The 13,267-nt window shown below is 35.1% G+C and overlaps 2 protein-coding genes across 2 annotated transcripts in view; both read right to left on the reverse strand.

The window, feature by feature from the left end:
* LOC106477836 (transcription factor Sox-6-like) overlaps positions 1–1,179 on the reverse strand; it is a 76,522-nt gene extending 75,343 nt beyond the window's left edge. The window contains exon 1 of the mRNA XM_022381511.1: positions 849–1,179. Coding sequence (XP_022237219.1) covers positions 849–911 — 63 coding nt within the window. The 5' untranslated portion in view covers positions 912–1,179. The remainder of the gene's footprint in view (positions 1–848) is intronic.
* A 1,417-nt stretch (positions 1,180–2,596) lies between these two features.
* The window catches only part of LOC111084917, a 64,104-nt gene continuing 53,433 nt past the window's right edge, over positions 2,597–13,267 (reverse strand). Inside the window, exon 2 of the mRNA XM_022381514.1 lies at positions 2,597–3,254. Within this exon, the coding sequence (XP_022237222.1) occupies positions 2,597–3,254 (658 nt within the window). The remainder of the gene's footprint in view (positions 3,255–13,267) is intronic.

Genomic DNA, 13,267 nt, shown 5'->3' on the forward strand with positions numbered 1-13,267 from the left:
GCGGTCGACTCGCAATCTGAGGGTCGCAGGTTCGAATCTCCGTCACACCAAATATGCTCGCCCTTTCAGCCGTGGGGGCGTTATAATGTGACGGTCAATCCCACTATTCGTTGGTACAAGAGTAGCCCAAGAGTTGGTGATGACTAGCTGCCTTCCCTCTAGTCTTACACTGCTAAATTAGGGACGGCTGGCGCAGATAGCCCTCGTGTAGCTTTGCGCGAAATTCAAAACCAAACAAAGAGAACAAATAATTATATCATGCGTAGAAATATTTATCAGGAATGATTTTAATTTTAACCAAATGAATCCGCCAAGCTTCCCGAGTGAGAATATTTATTTCCATGTCTTATACCGCTATATAACCTGTATTCTGTTTTCTTCTAAGCATTCACCTGAAGTGTTCTTCTTACTGGTTGGATGTAATGGCAATATACCAGTTTTATAGTATACAGCGACAAGTGACAGTTAAGTTAGTTCCTCTTTATTTTCTTCACTTCCTTCTCTATCTCTGAAATACTGACGAAGGAAAATATAATCATTTAAAATAAATGTTACCTGTTCTTTTTTTTTTCTCTCATTATGAAGGGTAATATTGTTGTAACAGAAAAAAAAAAACACTCACACACACACACATTATATTACGTATCTCAGTAACACGGTTATAAAAGTTCCTCCACATTAATATAGTGTTTTATTTCAGTAACACGCTTTAAAAGTCCATCGATATTAACAAGTGTTTGTATGTTCTGCATAGAGTCTCACAAAGTGTCGCAAGGGTTGTATTACAAATTCATCCCCAATCACAGACGCAAATAATCAAAATACAGTTGAGAAAATAGAAACCCTACCTGACTAATTCGTTTCTGCTGACTTTTCAGTTGTTCCCTGAGATATTGAAGCTGATTTATCATATCAGTCAAACAGCGTTCTTTCTCATTTAACGCATCATCAGCACAAGTAGTTGGTATTATCTTCCTGTCATCAGCACAGGTAGTTGGTATTGTCTTCCTGTCATCAGCACAAGTAGTTGGTATTGTCTTCTTGTCATCAGCACAAGCAGTTGGTATTGTCTTCCTGTCCTCAGCACAAGCAGTTGGTATTGTCTTCCTGTCATCAGCACAAGTAGTTGGTATTGTCTTCCTGTCATCAGCACAAGTAGTTGGTATTGTCTTCCTGTCAGTTTAGTTACTGTGTAATCTAGGCTATAAGTACCAAATACAATTAAAATTTATAATATTTGTTGTTACTGATCTGGCCGTTTAGTTCGTGTCGCATAATGTGCCATTCAGGCTATAAGTATCGAAAACCGTTAAAATATACAATATCTGTGGTTCCTGACCTGGCCGTTTAATTGATGTGTCGTGCATAATGTACCATTCATGTTGTAAGTACCGAATACCGTTAAAATATACAAAATGTACAAATAAGTGTTACATTAGTAATATGTGAAAAATGGTGTAGCCGAACAAAAAACAATACCATAAAATATATAACGTAGACATTTACAGTACTTTATACCGTCTTTAGATTGGAACCAGTTCCACAATCTTCTGAAGTAAAAATCCTGACCCAATCGGCCAGGTCAGGAACCACAAATATTGTATATTTTAACGGTATTCGGTGTTTATGACCTGAATGACACATTATGCGACACACGACCTAAACGCCAGGTCAGGAACCACAAATATTGCTGAAAGTAAGTCGATTTTTGTTTTGTTATGCCCATTTTGTTCCATTGGACACATTACATTAGAATTAGTTTAAATTAAACACGTGTACATTATGAGAAGTATTGTATTATTAATGTATACATACACTCTACGATCTTAAAAAGCTAAATAAATAGCACAGAATATGTGGTAAGTATCTCTAACATAAACACCTACTATCTATTCTGTGCTACTTATTTAGCTTTTTAAATTCTTTTATTTAAAGAACGATTAAAATATAAATATCATATCTATAGATAATAAGTCATTAGAATATTTAAAACTTAGACCATTTTATTAATTAGTAAATTCTAACAAAAAACTTATTTTTAAAGTTATTAGTTATTATTAGTAGGAGAGTTCTTTAAAAGATTACACATATATTCTAACAATTTATCATATACCGATGAGTTGAAGATCTGGAGAAATTGGAAAAGCACAATATCAATTTATGTTTATATCTTATACAAAGGTTTTACTAAGTTTGATAGTGTTTATATCCAGTCATGAAAATAGACTTATTGTCAACAATAACGTTTTTTTTTCACGAGCCCAATAGTTTGCCTAATACAACCACTAGAGAGCCATGTAATAATTTATGTAGCCATTGTGATGTTAACAAAACCAACCTCGGTAGCATTAACAGTCAGTGTTTGAAAACATATTATATCTTGTCCATATCTGAGTCGTTCCAGGTCTCCTTACTAACACAGGGAAAGTCAGAGCTATGACTTCTGGAATCTCTATCTATTTTTTTATTTTATAGAAAACCCATTCTTATTTGGAAGAGGAGTGTGTTATCTCTGATTTTTAAAGTTACAAGTTACTTAAGAACTTTGATAATATTAGATGTTTCAAATTGTTACACAACTTACATACTGGTGCACTCACCGTCTGGAACCAGTGTTGGAAACACTTGTATGACAGTTGTATAAAACAGCTGATTCGTCACCAAGTGAAGCGCTGGTGTTCATTTTAGAAGCAAGCCGCTTCAACACATCATCCATCGAGCGCTTCCCATGTGGTCCATTAGCTGGCCGTAAGGTATCCGTGGTTAGAGATGGTTGTGGCGACTGGCTGACCTCAGATGGAGCCTGACTTTCCCCTTCAGTGGTGCTGTGACCCTCTTCAGAGTCACATTCTGAATCTGTCGAAGACTCTGAGTGGCCAGAAGAAACGTTCTGTAAAAGTCGTCGCTTTCGGTTTTGCATCAGCCTAGAGGTTGGTTTTATGTCAAAGTCCCTAATTCCACTGTCACACGAGTCGACTTCAGTGTCGTCATGAGGTGCTTCTTTAGATTCTTGTGGTCCACGTCCAACCTCAAAGTAGCTCAGCCGTTGAATAATTTCAGTGTTCCGGCGATGAATGTTGTCTTCTGCAAGATCTGGGAAGCTTGAAAGAGAATCATCGTCGTTAAGATCTATTGCAGAATAGTGAAAGTCGTTGCTTTTCTCTATGTTTGACGGAGCATCGACGTAGTTGTCTTGATTTAGTTCATTCGTTAACAGCTTTGAAGGTGGACTCTTGCGTTTTGAAGACATCGTTCTGTATGAAAAATTAAATAGTAAATTAGGACTAAGATAAGATTTTAATTACTGATGTAAATGCTTCTATATAGGTTAAACAGTGGACCTAATCTTCATAATCTTGGGTTTTTAAAAATGAATGTATATTTTATTTATTTGTTGTCCAGCGCAAAGCTGAACAATGAGCTATCTATGTTGTGCCCCAACGAAAGGATTGAACCATTACTTTAGCATTATAAGCCCTCAAGGAAATATATTTACATATATGAGAAATATAGGATATTTTTGAGCAGTGCAAGTTAGTCCATAATGTCCCCCAGTGGCATAGCGGTATGTCTGTGGACTTACAACGATAGAAATCGGGTTTCAATACCCGTGGTGGGCAGAGCACAGATAGCTCTCCACACGCCAAAAATAGTATCTATTATTGGATTGCTTTAATTGGTAAGCTATAAACTTCGGAAGCTATAACTGTGATAGTTATAACGTTTATTAATCGCGAAACTTAAGATATTTGACCAGGAACGTTTATAAATTTCGAACATTACAAATCATTTAACTTCAGCGGATTCACATTGGACATTAGTACTTTTACGAAAACATTACTTAACGTCATCGGTGGAAACTTGACCTGTAATAGACGTGTGATCAACAGGGCTAGTTACCTCCCTATTAAGAGAATTGTACCTACGTCAACTCGAAATTAACTCGCTCATCGTGAACCCTCGATAAGACATCAAGGAAGTTCCATTCTAGAAAGGAGACTGTATTGTTTCTAAGTTTTGGAACTTTTGTATATAAGTCATTGTTTTTAGTAGCTGTTTGTAATAACTGTTATTGTAAATTGTGTTATTGTTTGTATATTAAAACATATTTGTATACAAAAATACTGTATGTATCAATGTTGTTGGGAAATATCATAAACTGAAGATATATCAGCATTTATTTAACTATTAAATCTAAATTACAATTTAACTCAGTTTCAGACCATTCGAAATTGTAATACGTAACAATGTCTAGAAATGATTTCCCAACTGTTAACCGAGCCAGTAACACACTTAAGGTTCCTATAATATCTTATAACAACGTTATAAACAACAACAACAAAAAACAAGTAATATACCAACAGGCTTGGCATGGCCAGGTAGTTAAGGCGCTCGACTTGCAATCTGAGGGTCGCAGGTTCGAATCTCCGTCCCACCAAACATGCTCGCCCTTTCGGCCGTGGGGGCGTTATATCGTAACGGTCAATCCCACTATTCATTGGAAAAAGAGTAGCCCAAGAGTTGGCGGTGACTAGCTGCCTTCCCTCTAGTCTTTCACTAATAAATTAGGGACGACTAGCACAGATGGCCCTCGTGTAGCTTGGCGCGAAATTCAAAAACAAAACCAATATGCCAGCAAAGAAATCATCAGAATACATTAACATTATCAAAACGCTGTTACATGTAGTTTTCTCAAACTACTGATTGTGGTCTAACTTATACGAATAAAAATGGCATTTAATATTATGTATACAAATTGTTTCAGAATTAGTAATAAAAGAAACTGGAATATCAACTGGCGATCTACAAAGTCCAGTAAATTGTTGTTATTAATTTTCTATTCAAATATATTCCATTCACATACGTAAGATATTTTTGAATTTCAAGTAGCATCGCTCACTGGAAAATAATGACATACACTCAGCCAACTATTTGTATCTTTACTGGACGATTTTTTTTTTTTTACTCGTGAATTTTGCTGTCACCAACTGTAAATAATATTTTCAGGTTTTTCCCAGACATTCCTTATGCAGGTTGTTATCAGGCTAATCAGAACTAGATATACCGTCATGGGTGAAGAACATTTACAAGATATAGCGCATGTTACACGTGTCTCTTGCTTCTAAACGCGAATATTATAAATTCTGTTAGAGATGACCTTGTTAAATTGTGAGGGAAAAGGTGGGTATCGTATTGGGGAAGCTTTTTGATTTTTTTTTTCAGATAGAAAAAAAATATTATAAGCTTTATTTAGAATGTTTGAAATCACAGATTTATCGTTGAATTATAGAATTAGATTGTATTTATTTAAATTCAATTTATTCAAAAATAAGTCGGCCCAAGTATAAAATTTTAGATTCAAAAACTAAAACTATATAAAAAGCACGGTTTTTAACTGTTTGTGTGTATATATATATAAAAGCGTGTTGCTTGAATTACGTTTAAGAATATTAGTATTAACGTTTAAATAAACATTATCTATTCGTATAGTTTTCAAGAGTTGGGGAAATGCATATCTTCGTCAGTATAAAAAAAATTAAACTTTCATGTTTTTACAAGCCGTAGAATACACGTTCCTAAAACTCAACACATGGCAATACACGTTCCTAAAACTCAACACATGGCAATACACGTGTTCTCAAAACTCAACACATGGCAATACACGTGTTCTCAAAACTCAACAAGTTCTCCATAGGATATTTAAGTCCTTTTGTTAAGCTCATGTAAATCTACATTGATTTAAAAATCATGGGTCAGAAAAATGTATATTCTAAGAATAAACATGAAAATTATTTTACCGTATAAAAATATTGTTTTTTTTTTTCAAATACATTACCCAGAGAGGCATTTACTCTACGATACATTCGATAATAATGCCATCAATTTCAAGAGAGGAATTGTACTCAAACGCAACTGAATAAATTATGTATTTTCATATCAAGAATACATCAGTTTATAATTTTTTTCAGGCACATTGTACTACACATTTAAGAGTAATAAACACAAAACACTATCCCCGGTAGTAAATGCGTTACTGAAGCTATTCAGCTGTAACCTATAATAAAACTTTTATCTTTCGTTGTGCCAAAAAAAACGTCGTTTTTCGTCTTTTACTCTAAATCAATCAGTTTTCAAATAGGCCAGCAATAAGTTTGCCGAATTTAGGCGCTAAAATCTAGGGTTCAATTACCCGCGATAGAGAGGGCATATTTGACCCATTGTTTAGCTTTACTACGATTGTTTGTTTGTTTGTAGTTAAGCACAAAGCTACACAATGGGCTATTTGTGCTCTGCCCACCACGGGTATCGAAACCCGGATTCTAGTGTTGTAAGTCCGCAGACATACCGCTGTGCCACTGGGGGGGGGGGCTTTACTACGAAATACAAACAGTTCGATCTTTGTTCTCTGGTAGATCAGAAGTAAGATTGCCTACTTACAACGCTAAAATCTGGGTTTCGATTCCCCCACGATGATAAATAAAGCGAAGCCCAAATAGTGCCTAGACCGGTATATGCCACTTCTATCCCAGCCGAGTTGATGAGCTCTGGTATTGGCTGAAAGAACTGTTGACGCTCGATATGGTATATATAGAATATTGTTGATTTACTATTAGAAGTTCTTCTTTGCTTTCAATATTAAGCCCTTATAACCTGCAACACAAACAATCCGACATTTAGTAGCGGAAAGTGGATGATTTTAATGTTAGCTTAACTGAAAAAATATAATGCACATAAAACGTATACACAAAATGAATTGCATTATAAGATTTATAACTGTACAAAATATAATTATTTCATCCTATTAAAACCGGTATTCTATTTGATCAAGATTTGCGATTTAAAAGTTAATACTGGGGAGTTTAGTCCTTCGTTCTATAATGATAGTAATTTGTTACCAAGCACATGTACATCTTTTGTTAGCAATAAGGTTCCAACTCACGATAAGCTTGATGAAGCTGGTGAAATCCAAGCCAGCGGTTGATAATGTTGTGACCTCTAAACGGACACAACTCAGCGCAAGATGGATAAAAAACAACAACCAATACTTGAAATTTCATCACCACAAAAACATAACCATCTGCACATTTAAGTAAGGTTTCAACAATCATTGCTACTTCACTTGTCCGGTCGCTGGTTGTTCGCCACTGGATGGCCTACAAAGTTGATTGTTTTATTTTTAAATACTTCTTGAAGTTCAATTCGGTCGACAATTTTCAACAGCCTGACCAGAAGTACCAAATATAACGTTCCTCATGAGAAAACTTCAGGTGTGGAGGGATAAAAACAGGGGAGTTTTGAACAAAGCAAATTGCTTGATTAATAAAATCTACGCCCCTGGGTCTAAGGTTGATGAACCGTTTTCCATGCCTTCCCCCCTCCCTTCCATTTCATCAAGAGTTATTATAAAACTCTGCAAAACAACGGGAGAGAAACATCTCAGAGCATATAATGAGGATCGTCGCGTAGACCTCATGTACAAAGGTAGAGAAGAAGGTGTGGAATGTGCCAGTAATGACCAAAGATAAAAAACCGATTTATTCAATATAGGAAAGACGACGGAAGCACTTGGAAACAGTGATGTATGTTTAATGAATTGGAAAAGTTGTTTTCCTCTCCACACTAACTAGTCTAATCGAAAAATAGGGACTAGCCTTACAAGGTCATCAGCTGATAGAGAAAATTAGCAATGAATTAGAAGCTAATTAGCAATATCCAATAACTCCTTGAAGTTACCAAATATTTCGTTTTTACATGCAGGCTACATGCGACGATGACAGTAACAGCTGATGTCTAGTTTGCAAATGTAAGAAATATACATGAAATATACATTACGAATACCTTTAATTAAAGCTTAATTACTTACTGAATTTCCTTCTCATTAGACAAAGTTTCATTTCCACAAATCCCTAAGCTGAGTTTTCATAAAAACTGCAGTAACCACATGTCAAACATGTTTCTGATCCTTTAAGATGAATAATATAAAACATTTTGCATTTCTTCAGTCAAAACGCGATGCTTTCCATCTTTACTTCTAATTTGCTGAGTTTTTACACATGGCTTATTTTTTAAAGTTATCGTCTACTGGACTGTAAATGTAGTTAATCTAGAAAGTAAGTTAAACGAGCTCCGTAAGATTTCTCACGCCACTCCAGCTCTTTTCCCAACTTTAATTACCTGAATATTTCAAACTGACTAATTGCTCCAGTTATCAATATATTTTCAAATGGGAAACAACCAACCATATCTCTCATGATTGTTTTTTTACGTACTTATTTATGGCGATAATCCATTAAAGGATTCAAACTTCTTTCATCCTTTGTCTTAAATGCACAAAAGCTAAACACAGATGTTGATTTTCTCAATTTATCTGTATATCTTACACAAAAAACAACAACAAAACGTTTAGGGTAAGAGCATGCATGAAGCACTGGAAATAAGCTATATACTAATTTTAATTGTCTATTTTAATTTTACGGCGCGTTGAACTTATATCAACTAAGATTATTTGGAATGACTGAAATAACGTTCATTTCATCAAACAGTAAACTGTAAAGGCTTAAGATATTTTAGCTAAAATCAATTCAAATGTTATCAGAAATTTAAGTTATTACCTCCGAGGTTATGTTTTTAACCCGCGTGTGTATGATTGTTTGGGTGTTTGTTAGCAAGATTTCTCGAAAATGGCTCAATAGATTTCGACAAAAGTTCGACTATGATCCAACTTAGAAACTGTTAGTTTTGAAGTGCCAAGGTCAAAGATCAAGATCACAGCAACGTCACAAAAGTCCAAAAATCTCTATCTTTTTAACATTGGGACCGATTTTCACACTATTTTTGCTCTATAACTTAGTCAAAAATAATCGGATTTTGATGAAACTTGGCGGACACATGTAGAATATCATTCCTCATTGTTCTACCACAAATGGTCCGTGTTCATTGATAAAGGCGGACAGATTTTCGTATTTTTGAGGGCCGAATATAATCAACGCTACGTTGCGGAGGTATGCGCTCTGCTGAGAGTCCCTCTAGTTTCTCACTGAAATTATGCAAACTCTTATACATATAAAGATTAAAATATTATAATGGTTATAAACAACGAACTTTTATCATATTTTTTATTCCCTAATACATAAAAAAAAAAGTTTGGCTTTTCGTAATCTCAGCAAATATTTTCTTAGTCCTTTCATTACAGGCAATCTTACGGTACAAGCTATGAAACGCAGGAATTAACTATATTTTTTAGTCGAATCATCTGAGCATCAAAATGGTTGAGTGACAACTTAAGAAACAAACAAAACAAAAACAAAAAAGAACTAGATTTATTCAAATAACAGAGACCCAAAACATTCGAATAAATTTAACAAAACATATATTTTAATGTGGTGACAACAAAATACGATAGTAAAATAATTTGGGCTTTAAAATGCGTTCAAAAGTACCATTTGTTTGTTTGTTTTGAATTTCGCGCAAAACTACACGAGGGCTATCTGCGCTAGCCGTCCCTAAATTAGCAGTGTAAGACTAGAGGGAAGGCAGATAGTCATCTCTTGGGCTACTTTTTTACCAACGAATAGTGGGATTAACCGTCACATTATAAACGCCCCCACGGCTGAAAGGGCGAACATGTTAGGTGGGACGGGGATTCGAACCCGCGACCTTCAGATTGCGAGTCGAGTACCCTAACCACCTGGCTATGCCGGGCCCCAAAAGTATCATAGTCATGTAACTTGTAGTAACTTCAGAACTCACAATGCCGAAAACTACACCCTCCCGTTATCAACAATCACCAAGCGGAAAAGATTCTAACATCAGTATATAAATTTGGTCCGGCATGGCCAAGCGGCTAGGGCGCTCGACTCGCAATCTGCGGGTTCGAATTTCAGTCCCACCAAACATGCTCGCCTTTTCAGCCGGGGGGGGGGCGTTATAATGTGACGGTCAATCTCACTATTCGTTGATAGAAGAGTAGCTCAAGAGTTGGCGGTAGGTGGTGATGATTAGCTGTCTTCCCTCTAGTCTTACACTGCTACATTAGGGACGACTAGCGCAGATGGCCCTCGTGTAGCTTTGCGCGAAATTCAAAAACAAACAAACAAACAAGATATAAATTTATAAGCTTTAGAATCGGCAGCTGACAAGAACAAAATTATTTCCACAAAACCAAGAGCCACCTGGGAATTACCAACAATAAGCAGCCGATGCCCTCCTAACATGCCTTGTCGCGCTGTTAAGGAATCAATGAGACATACTTCAGGCGATGGTTGCTCGTTTGTTGAACGCTACAGAAGGTAGCTAAAGAGAGTACAGCAAATGCCGAAACTCTACACTAGTTACTTAGAATTTAGATATGTACAACTTAAACTATGCGTGTACATCAGAATGGTCACCATTAAAGGGAAACACGTGGAATTCTAATATCAAAAAGTTAGTATTATATACTTTTGACTTTTTCTATTGGTTATGTATTATGCATATATATATATATCGAGAAAGAGACCATAAAAGAAACCGAAAAAATAAATAGTTCATAAAGAAAAGAGGCCAGATTTATAAAATAGGTTGTCAGTAAACACGACACATGCACATGTTATAAATCTAGAACCATATACAATATGGCCTAATTCTAAATAGTAAAGGCCTTAAGTTTTCTACAGAACTAAGAACTTCCTCCTCATGTTTTACTTCTTGTTTCCCGTGTTGTCTAGTTATGAATGCTCATATTGTACATGCTGTCCATCAATTTGTTTATATGCACCAGTTGTCCCTAATTTTAAACGGATGCACTAATGGAAAAGCAGCTAGTCAGCAGTATACCCATCGCCACTTATCGGACTTATCATTTTTGAATAGTGGGGTTTTTACTGTCATTCTTGTCAACCACCTACAGTCCCAAAATACGTTTTTGTAACAATAGGTCGCGAACCCTGAATTCCTCGATTTAAAATCTACCATGCTACCCTCTGGGCCATGTCCAGTCCGCTGTATAGAGAAGAGGCGGGCGTAATTGCATGCTGTTTTATTTTAGTACAGATATATTTTTTGATTGTATATAAATAACAAAATTTACAAATACGTTAATGCAGTAATAATTTCCGTAAAAATACGTCGTTTATCTGTCCTCACTTCTGTGACGATACGCTTTCAAATACATAACTCGTGGTGATAAACCAAACAGAAACGCACACAAACATATTTCCATACTAAATAAAATTGATTACTATAAGTGATAAGGAAGCTGTTCAAATTATATTATCGGTTATGCAATAGAATTCTTCATCATGCAGCATGCAGCTCTGTAGAATAAAGACAAAATGAATTATCGTGAATATGGATACGTCATTATGCCGTTCATATTCAAATTAACATTTTCCTTTGGAATTCATTTGGTATTTCTAAATACCTTTATTTCCGTGGCTCAGGTATATTTAAGTTTGGACTACATGTAGCAATTCATTTGATTCTTTATTGAAATTTAAAATTATTTAATTACCTTTTTAATAGCTATAACCTGGACATCTTATCAACTCGAGAATCTAAGCCATTAATAAGCCAATACCCCTTGGCACTGTAAGCTAATGTCCCTGGGCATCTTAACAACTCGAGAAACAAAGCTGTAAATTAATGTCTATGGGCATTTAAACTACTTGAGAAACGAAGCATCTGGAAGCTCCTAAAATGACGTAATCAACTAATTCATCATTGACAATGTTATTTTAACATTTATTTGTACTTGTATTGGTTCAGTGGGAAGTCTGAGGGTTTATAACGCTAAAAATAGGGTTTAAATGCCCGTAACAGACACAGCACAGATAGCCCATTTTGTAATTTTGCGCTTAACAAAACATAAAAATAATTGCATGAATATATATCACAATATCATATTTTGCAAGTATCCTTGTTTCGCAATCAAAATTTAATGAATAAGTGTGTTCTGTGTACACGAACAAACACTGCGCGCAAACAACCAGTTGCATAAAGCATTTCAATCCTACTTTGTTGGAATAGTGATTTATTATTTTACAAAATGTGCTATCTTAAACACTCCGCAATACACATGAGAAAGTATTTCCCCAAGTAACGAATTTAGAACATCTATAGCAGTATCTAACATATCAATTTGTTTTACATTCAATAAATCGGTTTTTCCATTAACTAAAATGATGGCAGTGGGAATTCAGAAGACAAGAATTCTCTCGCTGCTAACGTGGGGTGATGCTGTATCGTAAGCAACAAGCAGTGGATTTTGTGGATCATTGGGACTGTTAAGCTTCAGAAAGTAACATTAAAGAAAGTAATATGTGGAATATTAAATCAAGCAATGCGACGAAAACGAACTTTTCACAAGTAATGTGTTGTTGTTTTGAGAAAACCCAGCACTTGACAGGATCATTAGAATATAGATTTTTAAGGTGATAGGTTATAGAAAAAATATCTAGTTTGATTTATTTTGATGGTGAATAACTGAAGATAATACTGAACTATACTCTCATAATATTAACCAAGAATGATGAGTAATATTTCGTACCTGCATTTAAAATATATCTGTTTTAAATATACGATAAAGCCACCTATCGAGTAACGATGTTACTTAGAAACATTTTTACAGTCGCTGACATTAAAAATTGTAGATATATGGTTGTCTGTTTAGAAACAAATCGCATAAAGACAACTTACAAAACCTTTACCCCCCAAAAAAACTTCCTTGTCAATGCCATAATTGTCTTACTATATCATAAGATGGTATTCAAGAAGACAAAATTCAAAAATATTGTGATGATGTGGGATACCAGATATCAACTAATGTTTTACAGAATCACAGGTGAACTAGATATCAGTTAATGTTTTAAAGAATCACAGGTGAACCAGATATCAGATAATGTTTTACACAGTCACAGGTGCACCAGATATCAGTTAATGTTTTACACAATCACAGGTGAACCAGATATCAGATAATGTTTCACACAATCACATGTGAACCAGATATCAGTTAATGTTTTACACAATCACATGTGAACCAGATATCAGATAATGTTTTACACAGTCACAGGTGAACCAGATATCAGATAATGTTTCACAGAATCACATGTGAACTAGATATCAGCTAATGTTTTAAAGAATCACAGGTGAACCAGATATCAGATAATGTTTCACAGAATCACATGTGAACTAGATATCAGCTAATGTTTTTAAAGAATCACAGGTGAACCAGATATCAGATAATGTTTCACAGAATCACATGTGAACTAGATATCAGCTAATGTTTTTA

This window comes from Limulus polyphemus, unplaced genomic scaffold (assembly GCF_000517525.1).
Source record: "Limulus polyphemus unplaced genomic scaffold, Limulus_polyphemus-2.1.2 Scaffold170, whole genome shotgun sequence".
NCBI lineage: Eukaryota > Metazoa > Arthropoda > Merostomata > Xiphosura > Limulidae > Limulus > Limulus polyphemus.